This window comes from Emydura macquarii, unplaced genomic scaffold (genome assembly GCF_026122565.2).
Source record: "Emydura macquarii macquarii isolate MOO-44397 ecotype Brisbane River unplaced genomic scaffold, CSIRO-AGI_Emac_v2 contig_1263, whole genome shotgun sequence".
Lineage (NCBI taxonomy): Eukaryota > Metazoa > Chordata > Testudines > Chelidae > Emydura > Emydura macquarii.
The window spans coordinates 7685839-7707363 of NW_027131400.1; the positions used below are offsets into that span (position 1 = coordinate 7685839).

The following is a 21525-nucleotide window of genomic DNA, read 5'->3' on the forward strand; positions in this document are numbered from 1 at the left end:
GCAAGCTATGCAGAGTAGCTCGTGTAACTCCCGTCGACTTCGTAACTTCCCTTTAGCGCGCCGTCTCCACTGTGCTGTGCCGATGGGAAATGAGTTCCTGTTGACACAGTGCTACACTTTTTGGGGAAGTGGTTTTATGAAATCGACATCTGGATCGATAGAGCGGGTCTTCACTTCTGCTCGATTGATCCAGCTAGATCGATCTGATGGCAGCGAATTTGCCGTCGTCAGTCTAGACATACTCTGTATCTCCCTTGTGTCCCTAAATCCTTCCTATGTTTCTATTGAGAGGTTGAACATGCAACACAATTAAAAAAGGATTCCAAACCTTTATTATTTGAAGCACTGGAGAGATTCAAAGTTTTTTTCTTTAATTACAATTTGCGGATTAAACCTCATTTAGAACATAACTGTTGATGTGAGGAGTGTCAATGGGTGAGGTTTGCAAGGACTGGTTTTGGATAAGAGAACAAAAGTTCAGCTGTTTACTGTAATCTCATCTGAACTACCAGAATCTCTTGGGTTTGCAAGATCAGCCAGGAAGTCTCACAAGAACAGGACGCCTAGAGAGATTTCCAGTTCTTTCTGCTTCTGGCTGACAGTAACAATGGCTCTTCTTATAGTATTTATACTCCTCACTTCAGCTAGGGTGAGTAAGGAAAACATTTTTTGAACCACAACAAAGGTTCATTTTAAAGAGGTAATGAAAACTATTGGTTAAAGAGGGGGATTAAGAACAAGGAGAGTCAGCCCCGATACTGACTTGTATGTGATCTTGGGCCAGTGTCTCCGTTCCCCTGCTGTCCAATGAGGATAATACCCATGGCACCAGGATGATGAGTCTTAATCAGTTAACGTTTCAGAAGAACTCAGGTGGAAGGAATTATAGAAGTGCTCAGCATGTAGAAGTACTAAGAAGTACAAAGCTTTGGGTTGTTTTTAATTTTATATGGACCAGTTCACCTACCCAGAGGTAACAACTAAAACCTAATGCACAACAAGAGAGATTCAGCCTTTTCCCAATATCATATTTGCTTTGCAATGTAATGGTGCTCTTGCAATTCACAATATTTAATAGATCCCTACCCTTCTTCTCCAACAAACGTGACATAGAGTTTGTTCCGCTGGAGCTCTTTGCGTGAATAAGCCATCACCTGATTGAAGGTGCCTTCCAACAAGTGATCACGCCGTATAATTAACCTGCAAAGTCACATAGTAATAAATATCTTGTTAACCAGCATTGTGTGAAACTCCTGAGGAGGGGAGTGAGACATACTATTATTAAATATACATGAAGATAAACAGTAGCTATTAAAGGGCCAAACTAAGCACTGGAATAAGAGGGTGCAATTTTATTGAAGTCAATGGAGTTATGCCTGTTTGTGCAAAGGCTGACTTTGGCCTTTTATTGGTTCTTGTTTATGTGTTTAGTTAAGATTTACTCTCTGACTGAAAGGTAGTTTTCCCCTCTAAGTGGTAATTAGGTTCAAAATCTTGCTGTATCTCTAAGCTCTCGTAGCATCTCCTGTATAGAAATTAGTGCTGCAGACGGGCCTATGGCCTTTCTATCTTCATAGTGTCATAGCATTCTTGGGGTTGATTTTGATCTCACACTGGTTTTATGCTAGTGGATTTCATGGCATTATTCCTTATGATACCCTAGTGTAAGCAAGAGGAGATCAGTCCTTATCTGTATCCAGTACACTAAATGGACCCGTCAACTCTCCAAAACCTCTTTAATGAATGGCCCAGTGTTTCAAAGATTACTTACAAGCTTGGCCCATTGTAAAAAATTCCTCTAAGAAGTTCTTATTTTTTGTATATGTTTTTTTTTTTTGTATATGTTTTTTTGTATATGTATATTTTTTGTAAATGTAATGACACTTGGTCCTTTTGTACTGTTCTTCATTTCTGCCTTGGCAGGACTCTGAGGGGAATAACCAATGGCTGGAGCTCCTCAGACAGTGCAAGAATAGTTTGATAACATTTGCCTAGAATCAATTGCCTGGTTTTCACATATTTTTTCCACAACAGATGTGGTTTGGTATGAAGCCAGCCTGATGCATGAATTCAACCAGATGCCCAGGAAATACCTTCGAAGCATGCAGTGCATTAGCCAATTACAATAACTATCCATGGAAAATGGTGCAGAGAGGCAAGCCAGCTACCAGGCTGTTTCGAATGCGAACTCCACAACTGAGTGACAGAGAATTACAGGGTCAGATCCCAAAAATATATTAACAAAGTGAAAAAGGAGCTAGTCTAACTACTAGTTAGGTGCAATGGGGAATAGAAAGCAATTGATAGGGCCTGATATTCAGAAGTGCTGAGCACCTGCACTGCCAGTTCAAATCAATGAGAGTTGTCAGTATTCAAGCTGACAATGTCTACAACAATCAGGGCTAAATTTTCATCCTAAATTACAGTGACATATCAACTCAGAGTAAACCCAAAGTATTTGCATCATGTTAAATGACTTCAGAATTATAACAGTGTAACTGAGAGCAGAATCTGGCCCAATATCATTAACATTTGTCTAACGTTATTTCTCTACACATGATATAGTTAGAAATATCAACATCTTCTTAAAACAGGTATAGGAGGAGTGTAGAAGCAAATGGATCCATGAGAGATAAAGCTCCCCCCAGATGTAACCCTCTTGTTGGCCTACTTTCTTATTTACATAAATATATATGTGTGCATGTGTTTGTACACACACACTTCTCCTGGATAAAATGCATAGATACATCATCTAATGTTTCATTTCTGACCTATGATAATGATGTATCTTCTCATATATCAGATTAATCTCCTGATTCATGGCTACAAGACTAAGCTGCTTATTTTAATCACTTGATGTAATACTCACTTAATTTTACCCGGACCTTGCCCATATCCTTTGGCTTCAAGTTTTCTATAGAAGTTGCGTAGCTTGGCTTCAAAGTCTCTCCTATAAGGAGAGGGCGCTCTTGCACTAGCTCGCTGTAATCCTAGAAGGGAAAAGAGCAAAGTCCTAGAGTTTAAAAATCTTTAAAAGAGGTTCTTATTTATACAGCTGGTGTTTTCAGCCACAACTTGCTAGAAAATATTATATGAACTTTTATTGGCACATATAGAATTCCTGAGTGCTCATTATTTTCATGTTTTACTTGACATTAATACAGAAATCAGTTACTATAATTCAGTGGTTCCCAACACTTCTGCACAGCTGCATCATCTTACCAGGATGATGGTTATGGTTCCTTTGTTCTTCCTGAGCCTTCAACGCCCATTAGTCTGAATGGAAAGTCAATGGGAGTTAGGTGTCTATCTCTCATTTGTACTCTTGAAAATCTCTCTCCTCACCATTTTACAGGAGATCTCATTACCTGGCAGGATTAAACCTTTGGATCCAAAGCAGTACTTCTATTTAGAGTCTAGGGGCCCCAGGCCTGGCTGGGAATTGGGTTTCCTGGGTTAATCTTCTGTATATTAAAGACATTCACCTATAAACACATTAAACCTTTGTGACATAGGAGAGGATTTCTGTCAGTAAAAAGTCCTACATTTTCACATTAACAGTAGATTTTCAGCAATTCAGGACCTGTTTGGTTTTGAAGTGTGGATTCTGAAAGCAGTCAATTAGTTCTGTTGTGTAAATGAGCACCAGAGCAATCAGTATTAGGGAATGGGATCCATGAAATCCCATTCCCCTATCTCTTTAAAGGAGACAATGAAAACAAGTCCTTTTACAAGGAATTTGGCAGACAAGCCTCCACAAGAAGTAAAAAATGTTACATTTAGTGGAAGCACAAAGTATCTGCGAAGACTCATTTGCAACAAGGGAAGGACATCACTATTTGACTCAGATGATAAAACAGAAAGGCACATTTATGCAGCATGGAAGGAGAATCCCTGGTTAAGCTTCTATCATTCTGTCGAATATTTTTTACACAACACAATAGAAGTAATTACTGGTTATTAGGGGTTGCCCCAACCAGTAGTACAGATGAACAAATAATGCATTCACTGAAATCAATCATATTTGTCATATTACCATCTTTCCACAAAAAAAGTTAAAAGCCACTGCATGTCTCTCAACACATTGATGAGTGAAGATGTTGGTCAAATGTTTAAATCTCATCCAAATTGGGGATCTGCCCCTACTACATCAATAGTCAGTACAAATCCCTGCTGTAGACAATCAAAGCCACAAATTGCATTGGTGCAGTTAACCCCTGCTTGAAATCAGCAAATTCAGTGGTAACAATAAGACATTTTTCAAAGATATCTCCTGTGTACACAAGGCTTCAGTGTTCTTCACAAAAATATTAAGACTGATATTTCCAAAGTCTTCAGGGGATTTAGCCACCCGATTCCCATTAAGTTTAATAGGAACTGGGTGTCTAGATAACTCAGGTGGCTTTGAAAATAGCTTACATTGATTTCTTAAGATCATATTCCTGGGATGTCACTCAAAATGATCACCAAACACAGTTGGATGGTGCAGATCAAATTCAGCCTCCTTCTGAGTTGGGGTTGGGTGTTTTAGTTAAAGAGAGACATCTGCTGCTCAATTTCCTTAGCACAGACAATATTTCAGAGGCACAAAGCACTTGGAAACAACCTTCTATGAATGGATACCTTTCTGGAAAACATGCTTTAGTCAAATACAAGTTTTTGGGCTCAATACAGGCTAACTGGGTGAAATTCTCTGGCCCGTGACATACAGGAGGTCAGACTAGATGATCTAATGGTCCCTCCTAGTCTTAAAATCTATGAATCTTGGGAGAAGGAGCAGTTTTGGAAACACAGTCCGACTGGATATTAAGTCTGGCCTAAAGCTGTTTACCGGAGTTCGGAATGCATTGTCATACATATGAGATTTGCACGCTGGTTTTGCCATCTAATATCCATATTCATGAATGTACTTAACATGTCAATAAATTAGACTCAGAACACACAATCCCATTTCCAGGTCAATCTTCCCTAACCGTTTGGAAGCTGTGACAATATTTTCTTCTCCTGGGACAATCTCTGATCCCCACCATGCTGCTAGCATCAGCGTCCCATGAAACAAATGAAAGTGACAGCATTCTGTGTATTAACCAAACACTCCAGCAGAAATATTGTCTGGAGCCAATTCTCAACTGGTGTCAACTGTCACAGCTCTTTTCAGGTCAATGAACTACAACAATTTACACCAGCTGAGACCTGCCCCTCTGTGATTATCAGATGGAGAAACACAACGAACACAAGAGCTTGTGTTGCTTTCCCTCCATGTACCTGGAGAGTTCTGAGGTGAGGAGCAGGGCGAACAGCGAGGAGAGAAGCTATAGCCAGGATGGAAGGCAGCCTGCAGGGGTATGTAGGACATAATATCCTCTTCAAAGAGGCTGAAAGGAAAAATGATAGAGAGAGCCCCTGTTTATGTTCATTACACAGGAAGAAGCACAAGAATGTGGTACAGTGGGATTCTGTTATAAGGATCTGTTTAGGCAGCCCTTCATTTGATCATCACTTACAAAGCAATGATCAGTACCTACAGATGCATAAAACAGTGATCTTCCCAATCAGGCATGGCCTCAGGAAGCAAAATCTTCATTTTAGAATACCAAAGTGAGTTCCATTAGGCATTTTCATGCCAACACTGTGCCATCTTGGATGGATGAGCCAAAGTTTGAGGCAATGATAAAGAAGCAACATCCACTGGTCAAAAGCAAGAACAGGGGATACACACTGATACACAAATTGTTTCCCTTTTGACTATGATTTGTATTGGTCATATATTTTGCCAAAGCCACTGCATGGCTCTCTGACCATCTGCATCAAGATATAGGTAGTGGGAGCAAGCCGTACACCTCTTGCATTAGATAGAGTGGGCTGTATAACGCCAATCAAAATCAACTTGGATGGCATGTGTTTTAGCATAAACACAGGGCAACAGAGAAGTTTAATCCTTTATTGTGATGAGGCAAATAAATCAAATTATCCTGGGCTCTAAAGCCCTAGTTTTATTGGAGTTCCAACAGATGCTAAGACACTGCCTACATTACAAAGGCTTTGTCTAAATTACATAAAGAACAAGGTTTAATAATTTAATAATAATAAGCTATTCACTCTGCTGTCGTTCAGCTCTTCCTTAATGTGATTTAGCTTATAAGATAGCACTACCAGTGGCATAACTGACACTTCTATAAAGTGCATCTGATTGTTAGTCAGGAAGGTCTGAACCACTTTTCTGCCTCTGAAAATGCTACAGAAAAATTTAAAACATAATTTTTAATCTCATCCTTAAAACCAAAACCTTACCATTCAGTGCAATTGGAGGGTAAAGTTCATTGCACCAGTGGGGACTAGTTTCTGGAAAGTATGATTTAATACATATATTGTAGTTGAATTATTATGACAAGCAGCTGGCTATTAGTAAAAATGAATCCCTGTGTAATCCCAATAGGGCTCTGGCAGAGATCAGCCTAGATTTAACAAATTCTGTTGATCACCTAAAATATGTAAAAAACATAGGGTAGAGATAGCCAGCCAGCTTCTTGCATACTGTGAGTGACAAAGAGGTTTTGCTCAAATTGATTACCTCAGTAGAATTACTAAATCTGCATCACAGGACAGCTTCTCAAGCCCATGTGTTCCCTCTGTCCGAATGTAATGGATCTTCTCCCTGGAAAATTAATGACAGGAGGGGGAGAAGAAATCACCTCATTGTCAAATCATAAACTCGGGATGGATTATTTTTTCCTTGCTGCTTCTCTAGTTCCTTTTCGTTCTTCTTACAAAGATAGCAAACAAATAACCCTATTGCCCAACACATTTTCAAATCTGAAAAACAAACCCTATAAAACAACAATATTCTTTAAATCATACCAGCATTTTGACCCCAAAGCAGGAGTCACATTTTAGAGAGCACGATGATTTCCTATCCTTACAGCTTATGTGTAATGCTACAGTTGACAACACTGACTGATGTAAGCTGTAGAGGCTATCACAAATATACAACCTTTCCTTAACAGAACTGCATGTAACACCATTTCCTTTACATGTTTCACTTCCAGGTTGGTCTTATTCAGACCTTCAAATTTCTGGGATAAAACTTGCAGGACAATTATTTTATTTTAAAATTAAAATAATTTCTACATCTGAATTTATTGTTCATTAAAACAGTTCCAGAGGAGTAGCCGTGTTAGTCTGTATACAGCAAAAACAACGAGAGTTCTGTGGCACTTTAAAGACTAACAAATTTAATTTTTGTAGGCATAAGCTTTCGTGAGACTCAGCTCACTTTGTCAGATGCAGAGGTAGACTTGGCTTGGCTGTAGACAATGGATCGTGTAATGTGTCCAGGGTGACACATTAATGTGACACATTAATACCACCCTATACCGAAAACCAACTGTCCGCAATACGTATCTTCATGCCTCCAGCTTTCACCCTGAACACATTACTGAAATCAATCATATTTGTCATATTTCCATCTTTCCACAAAAAAAGTTAAAAGCCACTGCATGTCTCTCAACACATTCATGAGTGAAGATGTTGGTCAAATGTTTAAATCTCATCCAAATTGGGGATATGCACGATCCATTGCCAAGCCTTAAGATACAACCGCATTTGCTCCGATCCTTCAGACAGAGACAAACACCTACAGGATCTCTATGAAACATTCCTAAAACTACAATACCCGCCTTGAGAAGTAAAGAAACAAACTGACAGAGCCAGATGGGTACCCAGAAGTCACCTACTACAGGACAGACCCAACAAAGAAAACAACAGAACCCCACTGGTCATCACCTACAGTCCCCCACTAAAATCTCTCCAAAACATCATTAAAAGATCTACAACCTATCCTAGCAAATGATCCGTCTCTCACTCAGGCAGTGGGCGACAGACCCATCCTAGCTTACAGACAGCCCCCCAACCTGAAACAAATACTCACCAGCAACCATACACCCTACAAAAAGTCCAACCCAGGAACCTATCCCTGCAACAAACCCCGTTGTCAACTCTGCCCACACATTGACTCTAGTGACAACATCACTGGTCCTAACCACATCAATCATACCATAAGGGGCTCATTCACCTGTACATCCACTAATGTTATATATGCCATCATGGGCCAGCAATGCCCCTCTGCCATGTACATTGGCCAAACTGGACTATCACTACGCAAAAGGATAAATGGACACAAATCAGACATAAAAAATAATAACATCCATAAACCAGTGGGAGAACACTTCTCCCATGGCACACTGTCACTGACCTGAAAGTCGCCGTACTTCTCCAAAAAAACTTCAAAAACAGACTTCAAAGAGAAACTGCTGAGTTAGAAATGATCTGCAAACTTGACACATTCAAACTGGGCTTAAACAGAGATTTGGAAAGGCTCTCTCATTACAAGAGGTAAATTGCTTTGCTCACCCATTCTCACCTCCTACTCAATGACTGTCATTAGCCCTCAAGTACCCAGCTTCCATTCACCTCCCCCATTGCTCTCTATGCACTTGTATATCTATGTTTCCTATTTACTGTATCATTCTACCTCTGCATCTGACGAAGTGAGCTGAGTCTCACGAAAGCTTATGCCTACAAAAATTAAATTTGTTAGTCTTTAAAGTGCCACAGAACTCTCGTTGTTTTTGTTCATTAAAGTTGCTCAATTGACTGTCCTGGGGACTGAAGTCCTCTCTAGAAACAGAATAAGCCTGACTCTGATTTTACTGACACCGTTATAAATAAAAAATAATTCTATGGCAGTTACTCAGTATAAAACTACTGTCTGTAAGATCAGCATCACACTCAATGATCATGGCACATAGGGAGCAGTATTGCAGTCATCACCTAACAATGTGCCTCAATGCAAATGTAGAGGGACTACTTTTAGGAGAAAAAGAATAAATCATTCTTCATGGCCATTTAATCACCGGGCTCTCTGCTGGGAATACAAACTTGGATGTAAATTAGTGCCAGTAAGGGTGGTTGTTCGGGGCTCAGTGCTGCAACGTGCTGAGCACTCTGTCCCTGATCAAGCAATTTTTAAGTATGTGATTGGTTCAGTGAGACATCATTCATTCCAATATTAACGGGGCAAATATTGGGACTACTTGTTCCTACAGCTAAACATGTACTTGAATGCTTTGCTGGACTGGGGCCAGAATGCTAGGTGCCTTGCAGGATCGAGCCCTGTATGAGATAGACGCTTGTCTGCTGGGAACTGGTCTAAGACCACCAAACCCATTCCACAAAGGTTGATGAACAGCCATTGGGACAGTAGCTTTGGATCACTACTGACCTAAGGTGGAAACAAAGCAGTAACCTAGAGGTGAAGGGCTCAATATCCTTTTACAAATCTCATTACATATCCACAAAGCTGTCTAGTCTCCATCATTAGTCAATTTTGTTCTGTGCTGAAAAAGAGAGAAAAGGATTTTCTGTTCTCTAAAGGATAAGAACTCAAATTACAGAAGTGAAAAAAGTCTGGAGTAATTTGATGGCGATGATAAAAAATTTCAATTACAAAAATGTATATCTTAAGTACTGGAGGCATTTTTCATTCTCTCTCTGAGTCTATTAGCATTTCATTCCTCCTGGAGGCAGCTCTAATCCTTTACACCCAAAGAACTCTTTGTCTTTGTGGTAAATGATCAGTCAACAAAACTCTCAGAGAGAAATCTCACTGGGAAACTTGGATGTTCTCTGTTCGGTTGTGCTGATTACAGCATGGCATTTATTGAATCCCTGGGCCTGATCCTCAAGTGGTACAAATTGGCATCACCCCATAAAAGACAATGGAGTGAAGCTGATTTACACCAAATGAGGATCTAGCCCCATAAGATTAATTTAATCCTTACAATTACCATTTATTTAAAATTTTACTTGCTTTTATCATTCTGGGTTTTTTTTTCTTTTTCATTTCACCGCTTGTATATAAGATGAAAGGAATGGGTGAAATGCCATGATGGCATCAAATGGTTTAATTACTCTGGAAAGAATTTTAAATACATTAAGACCTCAGAGGAAAAAAAGTGACAGAGGGAGTATAATTTAGTAAATAATGGTCCTATCTTTCTATAAAATATAGGGCTACTTCATCCATGGCACTACTACTAGAGTCAAGAGGTGAAATTCTGGTGCCATTGAAATCAATGGGAATTTTGCCATTGACTTCAATGGAGCCAGGATTTCATCCAAGACCTCTCAAGAGTAAGATGGTAATTGTAGGCGGAAATATCAGATCTATAGAGTTTTTGCCATTGAGGCATAAATATAGTGGCCATCGTGTAGTCAGTGTATTCCCACAGATAACACAATTCTTCCCTCTATTTGGACACCTGTGGAAAATAAGTATAACTATATAGACTCTGTTGACAAATGTTGACTCTTCAGTGGTAACCACTGTAACTAGGGCACCTTTTTATGTTTTAAATCCTGTTAACAAGGATTTAACTCTTCTTTTAGAGAAAGTATATCTGAAATGTAGAACATGAAACAAGAAGGCCGACAGGTGAACTATAAAAAGAGAACAAGGAAAAGAAGGGAATTAGAGGGTAGAGATAATATTCTTCTGCTTCTTTAGAGAAGCACAAGTAGTGTCACAAATGATGAAAATAACATGAAAAAGAATCCATGTGTGACATTGGCCTCTAGGGGAGCCACGCTGAGATAGTTTAAACAGGGCAAAACTGCAAAGAATAGGACTGATGACCCCCAAACCGTTTGGGTAATTTCTAGAGACTTTTGCAAATTAAGAACTTTGCAACTCAGTTATCATCTCTACTTTGAATTGAAACCGATTTATCTGTATGTATATGATCTTTTAACAAATATTCTTTCTTTTTTTTCACAAATATTAGTTTAGTTAATAAGCATTGGCTTTAAGCCTGTATTTCGATAAGATCTGATCTATTCATTGTCTTATTTGGTAATGTGTCTAGTCCTTTGGGATTGGTAGAACTTTTTTTTTTTTTTTTTTTTTTTTACATATGATGGATAAAGATCTTCAGTAATCCCCATCATATTTGACTTGGCTATCTCGATAGAGGCAAGAGATCTGGGTGACTTTAAGGGAACTGTATTTTTATCTTCTGAATAACCAGATTTGGTGATCGGAAGCTGGTTGTTGCTGGCTTGGTATATCTTATGGAGGAAAAACCACCAGTATTGGAAGTCTGCCTGCCCCATTCTTTGCAGTTTTGCCCTGTTTAAGATTCTCAGCATGGCTTCCCTAGAGGCCAATGTCACACCATACAATTGTTTTTCAACGCATAACTGTGCTTCCCCTCTTAGTGTCCACACCCAGGAGTCACCCCGTTCTCCATGAGTTCACAAAGATAATTGCTAATGGTTCCAAGATTATTTCAGTTATTACCCTAAGTACCCTAAAGTGAACTTCATCAGGCCCTGTTGGCTTGAATACCTCTAACTTATCTAAATATTCTTTTACCTGTTCCTTCCCTATTGTGGCTTGGTTCCTTCTCCTTAGTTAATATTAATTGTGTTGAGTATCTGGTCAAAATTAACTCTTTTAGTGAAGACTGAAGCAAAGGAGGCATTAAACACCTCAGCATTCTTGGTGTCGCCCATTATCTAGCTCACTTAAGTTCATTCTTGGATGATGAATGTATCAGAGATAGTATATGACCCAGATCTTCCTGGGCACTGCACAGTTGGTGGATTATGGTTCTACAACCAGAGTAACTGGCTGGGAACTCCTGCAGGCTCTAGGACCCTGTGAAGTGGGAGGATCCCAGAGCTCAGGCTGCAGCCTAAGCCCAGAAGTCTACACTGCAATTAAACAACCCCATAGTCTGAGCCCCACAAGCCTGAGTCACCTGGCATGCGCCAGCTGTGGGTTTTTAATTGCAGTGTAGGCACACCCTTAGAGGATCCCATACTGTACTGCCCTGACTTTGGAGATGTGATTCATGCAAAGAGGAGAGTGGCTGGGCTTCCCTGTGTCCCACTGATCCCTGGGTGCTGTTTTGGGCTCTTGGGAGCCACTAGCAGCTGCTGTCTGATACGTTGGCAGTTAGTGATGGGGACCATCATAGTAAGAGCAGGTTCAAGGCTAAGCTGTACTGTGCACTCCTCACCGATAGCGAAGGACCTGAGTCTACACGTTTACACTGTGTACATAAAAGTTGAAATTTTCAAAACACCTAAGTGGCTTTGGAGCCTAGGTTCCATTGACTTTCCCATTTGTTATCATTGCTATATATTAATGTGAATGGTTATGGGGCCAGTCCTGCTTTCCCCCCCCCCCCCGCCCCTCCCCACCACTTCTCCTCTGCTGTTGGTTAGAATTGAATTTGAGGAGCCCATGCAAAGAATTCACTCTCCAAGGTAGCTCCTTGGATATCCCTGTAGCTAAGTTTGAACGGTAGAGACAGGCAAGACCAGAGGAGAAGCAGGAGTGAGGTCAGTGGATCCACTGCTATACAGATCCACAGCCACCACCCTTACAAAGCATCGGGTGCCGAAGCATCAGCATCATGAATTACTACTTCATGGTGCAGCAATGGCCAGGGAGTGATATAACGACCACCCTGTGGCCAGGAGGGGGAGGATTTATTTCTTTCCAGGCCCCATAGAACACCCCATCTGCTGGCTACAAAGCTAGTTTTGGCAGAGGGGACAGGATTAAAGAGTGCAATACCTGAGTGCATGGTTCCTGGCCAAACTTGGCTGTCGCTCCTGCAGCATCTCAAAAATGTTTGGTTGGCGTAGAAATGCAACAATCTTGTCATTGTAAGCTGGAATACATAAAGGCCATGGAAGCTTTTCTTTACTCTAGCAACAAGTGACAATTTTTGGAGATGATGACAAATGAGCTACTGAAAATTACTTGTTAAACAATGATAATATAGCATATACAGTAAAGCATACAGTAATACAGTGTGATCACCACTGATATACTATCCCTGGGTTCCTCATTAAAGCAGAGTTGGTAGAGAGCTAGATAAGGGATATGGTTTTTGAATAGTCCTAAAACAGTTCCTGAGGAGCCCCACTAGAAAGAAAAAAAGAAGGCCCTACTTACCCAGAGGTAATGACTCATGATGGTGCTGGTTTCGAATGGCTGTTACTAGGCTGTTGCCTGGTCTGGTCAACAGAGAAATGCCTCTATTCCGGGAAACTTCCGATGCCTAGCATGAAAGAAGGAAAGAAAGAAATGTTGTAAATAGATTGTTAGCAGAAGGAATCTTCACATTAGTCAATAAAAACTTTTATGATATCTTTTTAACTTCTATGATTTTAATCCAGAGTCATGAGGTTGACTAACCCAGTTTAGGGAACAATGTTTGGGTTTTTTTTTTTTTTTTTTTTATTGTTATTGGTCACAATTTTTAACATCATATTCTAAAGCTGTGATGTGTGCTGCATGGTCTCAGTTTAGAGAAATTACACTTGGAATCAACAACATGAATATTAATATCATTCAAATAACTTAGGCACAAGTTTGCATGAAGAAAAGAATGGCTTTGCACTCTGATGTTCAGCTTCTAAGAGGCATGTAATTCTGGGTTTGCAAATCAATGCACATGGTTATTCAACCCCAGTAGTCCTTGTCTACACTATACAATTTTGCCTCTTTAGCTATGCCAACATAGCTAGAGCAGCAATCCTCCCTCTCCCCCCATCCAGTGTTGATGCAGTCATACTGGTATAAAAGTGCTCATAGTGGTGTATAACTTATTCCAGTTCAACAAAGCAAAATAAACTATAATGGCAGAAAGTGCCTTATACCAGTATAACTGCATCTTTTACATGCATAACTGTATTAGTAAAAAATCACACCCCAACCAACCTTGCTACACAATTAAAATTTTTCAAGTGTAGAGCAGGCCTTTGCTTTCTATTATTACATTTCCACATGCAAATGTCACATACACGTAAAAACAGGCATGCAATTTTTGAGAAAAAAAATTAAAGAACACTTCTTTTAATTTGACCCTAAAATGTTCATTTGGCATACCAGAGTGGAAATTATTGTTGGAATAACATGAGGAAAAGATATATCAGAACAGAAAGGGGTAGTATTCTCCCAGAAGTAAATATGTAAAACTTGCATGAATATATATCAAAGGCATGTGTATGCACCGAAAAGAGAACAGACCCCAAAGTGTGGATAAACAGAAGCAGTAAGTGTCCAACACTGTCCGTGTTTGGGTCTTGTCTACATCAAGAAAATGACCCACCGTTGACAGTGATTGTCAGCTATGCTTTGCCCTGGATTTTTCCCAACTGTAGAAAAAAGCTGCCAGCATAGACAAGATAAATACTGCCATCAAAAGCATGACAGATCACATTCCACAAAATTTCAATCTTATTTTCTGCAGTGATGTTGAAAATGGTTTTGTCTCGTTCCTACTGCCAACTAAACTGTTTCCAACACTAGTTTGAAAGGTGCAAAGGGAGGAGGAGCCATTCCCTGCTCTGCCGCAGACTTTCTGTGTGACCTTGGACAAGTCACTTAGGGCCAAATTTACAAAGGTATTTAGGTTCCTAAAGATGCAGATAGATGCCTAGTGGAATTTAAAAGAAAACATCTAAATATGCTAGGCACTCAACTTCCACTGACTTCAATGGAATTGAGGTGCCTAACCTGCTTAGTTTCTTCTGTAAATCCCATCAGGCACTGATAATCTGCATTTTTAGGAGCAGAAATACCTTTGTAAATCTACACAAGGACACTCAGGAAAATTAATTCAAATTCACTAAAGATGTGAATTTAAACTGTACTAAATCCCTGTATGAACACCCTCATTCAGAATTAAAGTGGCCTTAATTTGGTTTATTTGAATTCACTTCCAATTTAAAGTAAACCAAATTAAGGCTACTTTAATTCTGAATAAAATACCCATATATGGGGTTTAATGCAATTTAATTAATCCACTTTAAATGCACATTATTATTTAATTTGGATTAATTTTTGAATGTTCCCGTGTAGTCAAGCCCTCAGTCTCTCTGCATCTCAGTTTCCCATCTGTAAAATAAGAATAATAGTACTTCTCTACATCACGGGGATGTGGTGACGATAAATACATTAATGTTCGTGAAAGTGCTCAGATAGTGAGGGTAATATAAGTATCGACAGATTGCTGACAAATATTGTCAATATTTGCTGACAAATATCTAATTTTTATAGAATAGATAGAGCTTAACTTTCCTGTAAACCTCTGCCACAAATAACAATAATAAAAGAGAGAAAGTAGTGGGGAGACTGAATCTTCTCTCACTTAACATGTGTATTAATCCAAAGTAACTTTATACTGAAGCCAATGGAGCTATCCTAGTAACAAATCAGTGTGAGAGAGAGATTGGAATCAGGCCAAAGACGCATGAAAACACCAGTTCCCCAAATGCTGAGCTGATAGTTGCTTATTGTTTCTGATTCAACAAATTGTAGTGCTTGGCAATAATTTCAGAAAGAAATGGCCCTTATTCCAGTATTTTAGATGCTTAGCTTTGAATCCAAGCTCTGGACAAGGCCAATCACATTTCAGTATTACTGCCAAATACCAGGTCTTCCAAGCGGCTACAAATGGAAACATAGCTGCTAAATGGGACTGACAAGTCACCTTTGTAATGTATAAAACACAAAAATGTATATAGGTAATGAGGCAGTAATCATTACATATGGTAAATAAGAAAAAACCCGGCACTAATTAAATGTGCTGTAATTGCAAACACAAAACTGCTGCTACAGCACACTGTACATTTTTTCCTCCCTAAGAAATTGCCTGCTTCTCATTGCCCAAACACCAGATTTAGCTGGATATAGTGCTACTGATTTCAGTGGTGTCAGTCTCAGTTTACACCAGTGTCAGTGAGAAAAGAATCAGACCCAAAGCGCTTAACGTTTTGGTGTGATAATTTTGGCAAAATCCATTGTCTTTAAAGACAAGTTTATTACTTAACTCTCCAGGAAGTCATCCAGGGTGTAATTACATTAAACAACAACTAATCCTGTGGGGATTTTTGCTGTTTTAAACAACATGTATTGGATCAATGATTTTGGAAAGCTGCATGGGGTAATGAAAAGTTTGGCTGTAATAATAGCCACCTCTCAACATAAATAACTTTATCTAACCCTATAGTTGTTCTGAAAACACAAGGAGCTGCAATGCACCTTTTCTGCCTTCATTGTTCTGTTCCTCAAGCCCTAGCAGAGTTCAGTTATTTTCATGCTTTTATAAGACAATTCCCCTCTTTTGTGCCCATGCTGTGCTCATTCCTCTTCCTAGTCCCTTTGTTTCTTTCTCTCTCCCACACCTGACCATCATGTCTTTTTCCTCACTAGCCTGTGCCTGTAACATCCTTAGTGATCCAGTCCTCATCTTGATATCCCTTCTCAAAACTCACTTCTTTCTGTTAGCTTTCTACTGCTGTGCCATTTGCTTCAGCCCATATACCTGATCCTATTCTCCCAAACCGGAAAGGGATGCAGGGGATGTGTTGGTGGAGGGGGAGGAATGGAAAAAATGAATTAAAAGGAAACAAAAGCACTGTAAAAAAAAAAAAAAAAAAGCCAAGTAGTACAAGATGAATAAAATTAAGTATCAGAACTAGCCAGTTACACATGCAACTTTACAGAATAAATCATCCAATTTTGTAAATTGTATTCCTCTTCTTTTCCCATTGTTATCAATTAGCCATCACTGGCTGGGTTTTGCCATGTTTGGGCCTTGACATTACACTTACAGAAATGAGCAATTTTACTCTCACAAGTGGTCCTATTTGATCGGTAGCTATGACTAGGTAGTAGGAAAATTCCAAATAGTCTAATTATCTTTACTAGCTCCAATTCATAGTTTAATTACAATCTTGTCTGCCCTGACTTTCTAATTGAATCAATTAATTCAGATTATCAGATTATTTTCCAGTTTTTAAAAAAGTGACAATGCTAATGCTTTAGCATCCTGACTCACCTAGTGCCGGAAAATTTGACAGATTTATACCGAACTGAGTTAAGAGCTCTGCGCTTTCCCCGTGTAGATTGCAACCAGATATCTGAGAACTCCATCAGTGCCCAAATCCACTGTGGCAGCTTCTCTTCTGTCTTCTTTTCACTTTGTGATTTATTGCAGTCATCACTAGAAATGTGCAGCTGCTGCTCACTTGAGTTCTGCCCCCTGTCCATCACTGCTTATGGTGGTGAGCATATAAAATCCAGCTATCCCTCTTACTGCTTCTCCACCACCGGTGGCCATTGCCACTGGTTTTGGCTCAAATTTATACCTGTTGTTTTTAGGGTAAATTTATAAAATCTAGTATGCCCTGTCGCCATACAATGGCAGCAGCCATTCCAGAAGGGAAGCCAACTGGAGAGAACGATGACACTTCACCATTGCTACTGATCTGTTTTGATTTCTGGAGGTGTAGCAGGATTCTAGGCATGGATTGTCCTCTGGTCTTTAGCCGTTGACTTCAATGGAACAACACCAATTTACACTAGCTGAGTAGCTGGCCTATTAAGTCTTTTAAAGGGTAGCTGGGATTAGCCTTGACATTTTTGCTCTGTAAAAAGAGGAAGATGGATTCCCTTGCCTCCAAAATTGTGACTGTTGAAAAACTACAATTTTTATAGGATAAACTACGTAATGCTACTGAAGATCAAGAAGCTTAAAAATGGACATCAGAAGCCTTTACAGGGGTCTTTAATTTAGGAAAATACTTCATTGCAAAAGAAAAAAAACAGGAATATGAGTGAATAATTTTAGGGTCATAAATTCATGGGTGCTTTGTACCCTGGAAGAGAGGCGTGGAATGGGAAGGTGTTTCAGAATTAGTTTTTTACACAGATTAAGGAGGAAAGGGCATTTTGAATTCCTAGTCTGTTTGTTAGCCATTGTGGTACAGCTTCATATGGAATCAATATTAACTCTCCTAGGAATGTATCTGCTTGTTTTCTGGGAGATGATGATGAATACAATAGCTGTTCCCTTGGTTGTGACCCACTGCCAACCTGTCCCCTCCAACCCTACAAAGCCTCTCCCAGGTGCAGTTCCTGCAGAGAAATTTCTGCAGATAGGTGGGAGAGAAATGCTGGTGCACCTGTCTCCACCATCGTTTGGGCCTGGAGGGGGATTTATGCTCCTGTCATCCCCTCCACACTGTGCAGGGGGAATGTTATCTCCATGCAAAAGAAAAAAGATAATTTAAAATGATTTCTGTGTCATAAAACCTATCAGCTGTAATCTAGCAGCATGGAAACACATCTCAACATACCTCACTATACATGCTAGGGAGAGTATCTTATCAGATACTAATGTCACAGTGAACAGTAAAAGTATCATGCTGCTAAACTGTCAGGCCATGATTGTAATGGATGGTGTGATTTTATTAAAGCCCAGGCCAGAACCTCAAACCCTGGGCCTTCCCTCAAAATCTATTTCCATTGTCTTACCAATTCGGTTGATTTGCTTTAAGGAGGGTCAAATGCCTACAACTTGCTTTGGCAGGCCTTTAGCTAAATTCTCTAGAAAGAAAGAAATATGAAACCACTACAATTCCTTTGAAAGATAAAAAGTCACAAACCAATCTATTAAAACCCTTCAGCGATAAGGGACACTTTTAAGTGTGCAAAAGACTGGTGTCAGATAAACATTGCTGTTATTCCTCTCATGTCCTCATTCTGTTCCACTATCCCAGATGGATCTGCTGTTCACACTAGGGCAACATCATGTGATCTCAGGCTTTCTTTGCCTTAATGTACTTCTCTTTCCCCCCAATCTTCCTCTTGCACAGTCAAAACACTTCATTTTGTAGGAAGACGTTCATACATGTATCTCAGAACACACTCAAGTTACAGCAATGGATGTTACGGTAAGAAGGTGTCTGAGTATCTGAGGGCAATAGGTTAGGAGTGGTGAAGGGTTGTCCATATCTTCTGCTGATGATGGAGCTATTCCAATTTATCCCAGCAAAGGATCAGGCCCAATCTGTGCCAGAGGGAAGTGAGCAGACTGAGCTATACAAAGTAGTTGGGACAGGGGCAGCACAGGATCGTTCTCTGAGAAAGGAAGGTGGGGATAGGGGAATGAATGAAAATCCATAACTGGCAGAGCAGAGCGAGCAGCTGAAGATACAGAAAGAGATGAGATCACGGAAGTGGTTGGGGAGCATGGCATTGGCCATGAAGGGCTCTGAACTCACAGTGAGTGATCCCGTAGCAGATTCAGAGCCTTGAGGCTTGAGCTTTTCAGCTTGAGGGTGATGTACAGGTGGGTATACTGGTTGCCTATATAGGTGTGTTGTAGCATTCTGAACAGACTGGACTGTGACATGGGAGGCCATGGGCAAGGAGCTTCAATATCAAGGCATGAAGTGACAAACGCACTGAGTGAATGGGCCAGCAGAGTCGTGTCAAAGCAGTGGCAGATACAGAGCTAACAGCATGAAGGCTTATGAGGAGAAAAGGAGAACTAAGGGTTCAGGGAGACTAAAATTGAGGAGCTGGGAGGAGAACAGTAAGTCAGGGCTGAGATTTTTCTTGGGCCAAATGGGATTTTTGGGGTGAAATTACAAATGCTTTTAAGCTGTATCTGCTTGTTGAAAGCTAAAAATAAGAACTGTCATGTGCCCTAGCAGATATATCATATTTAGAAAGGGGTCTGAAAGCTGTAGTTACCTCTCCGGCACTGTAGCTGCGAAGTCGCTGGAGATGCTGCCTGTGAGTCAGATGATTAGGAAGACGGCCATTTTGAAGTGGGATCCTGGGATCGATGAAGGTGGTAGCACGGCTGTTGTGGTCAACAAAGAAGGACTGTAATAAAAAGAATACTGTATATTCATAAGCAGGAAGCTAACATGGTGAAAGAGTTGAAGGATGAGAAAGCAGCATACAAATTGAGCAGGGAATAGTGCTTATTACAAGTGATGGCCCCACGGGCCAATTAGCAGAACCTCATGGATGCAGATAGCCTGAGCCAAATTTTGCAGTCATGATAGTTCACAATTTACAATTCAATGAGTTATTAGTCCAATATTACCTTGTTTTCACATACAGTAACTTGTTTCTAGCATTACTAACTTGCCAACTTCCTTTAAACTGATCCATATTGATGTCACTGTAATTTAATAGCAGCTACGTCCCTTTTGGGGCTTGTCCCTCATTTTTAGGTGCAATGCACATCTCTGACTGTGAGCAGGGGCCTGATTCTGCAAGGTGCTGAGTGCCCCCTGCAAGGTGCTGGCACCCTTATTCCCAGCAAAGTCAGTGGGCTTGAAAGGTGCTCAGCATCACAGAGGACTTGACCCTTATATTTCAGCATTACTTCTTCCTTTTAAATGGACAACAAACAGTTAGAAACTATTGGCCTTATAGAAAGAAGAGCTGAGTGTTTGCAACTTCTAATGAGCTTCAACTCAGACCCTCAAGATCAAGCCTTATTTTGGTAATTTCCTAGCCTTGCATCTGTACTACTGGACAACTAGGTGAAAGTTCTGCCTTCATACCACATGCAACCTCATTTGTGGGTGTTTGGACTATGTTTTGGTTTGGCCCATTATTGAGTCCGTAGTCACAGGGTCCATTTCTCCTCTCAGTTACACTGGCACACATCAGATATAACTCTTCTGAAATCAGTGGAGTCACAGTGCTGCAAAACTGCTGAGAGTAGGAGCAGAATCAGGTCCATGCAGCTGAGATGTGGATCTAAATCTGAACTTTCTTAAAGTGTGCGATAGAGGAGTTCAGACAGGGTGGTTCCTATTCAATTTATGAAGTCAAATATTATAAATCTGAATAGCGTCTGATTAGTGGGATTTCTTTTTTTGATCAACAATGCCTGGTGTAGCATTATATAATCCTGGCTGCTAGAATGAATCAGATCACACTTTTTAGTCTCCTTATGTGATGACAGGAGATAGCATAAAGAATGACATTTCCTGGGGCCAAACCCAAGACAAAGGTTTTTCACTGTCAGGAATAATTCTGTCTGCTCGCTGATGTACAAACCAGACAGTCATAAATTTTAAGTCCACAAGAAACCCTTAACGATCATCTAGTCTGACCTCCGGTGTATCATAGCAGGACATGGAAATTCACCCAGTGATTAATAGTGTTGGTGCTCTTACCTTGCCCTGTTGGTCAGTTTTGATCTCCCATCCCCGGGGAAGTTCCAGTTGGGTGTCAGCAAACATGTTGATAAAATTTACCAGGTCCCTGTTGTGCTGATAGCGCTCAAAATTCCGGGCATCTCTGCGGATCTTTAGAATCATGTGCTTCAAGCAGCTGCTGTTGGTGAAGACTCGATAGGCACTCTAGACATGAAAAACACAGGACAAGGAAATCTGTTCCAGTGTCTCAAAAATGAGTTTGGCTTGCAGACATGACATACGACCTTAAGGCCTGATACAAATCCCACTGAAATCAAAAGCAATCTTTCAATCGATTTCAGAGGGCTTTGCATTAGGTTATCAGTGAAGACTTAAAAATAACTAATTACCACCTGGAAATCTGAAAACTTCATATACTATAAGCACAGTATGGTGGGCATGTATAGGTAGCAGCACCAAATTGCTTGATATACA

General features: G+C 40.1%; 1 protein-coding gene across 1 annotated transcript in view; it reads right to left on the reverse strand.

Annotated features, from left to right (window-relative positions):
- The window catches only part of HECW1 (HECT, C2 and WW domain containing E3 ubiquitin protein ligase 1), a 350139-nt gene that overhangs the window by 54847 nt on the left and 273767 nt on the right, over window positions 1-21525 (reverse strand). The window contains exons 15-22 of the mRNA XM_067550377.1: window positions 21070-21255; window positions 19622-19756; window positions 13028-13133; window positions 12644-12740; window positions 6572-6655; window positions 5266-5375; window positions 2870-2990; window positions 1087-1200 (exon numbers count right to left, since the gene is read on the reverse strand). Coding sequence (XP_067406478.1) covers window positions 1087-1200; window positions 2870-2990; window positions 5266-5375; window positions 6572-6655; window positions 12644-12740; window positions 13028-13133; window positions 19622-19756; window positions 21070-21255 — 953 coding nt within the window. The remainder of the gene's footprint in view (window positions 1-1086; window positions 1201-2869; window positions 2991-5265; window positions 5376-6571; window positions 6656-12643; window positions 12741-13027; window positions 13134-19621; window positions 19757-21069; window positions 21256-21525) is intronic.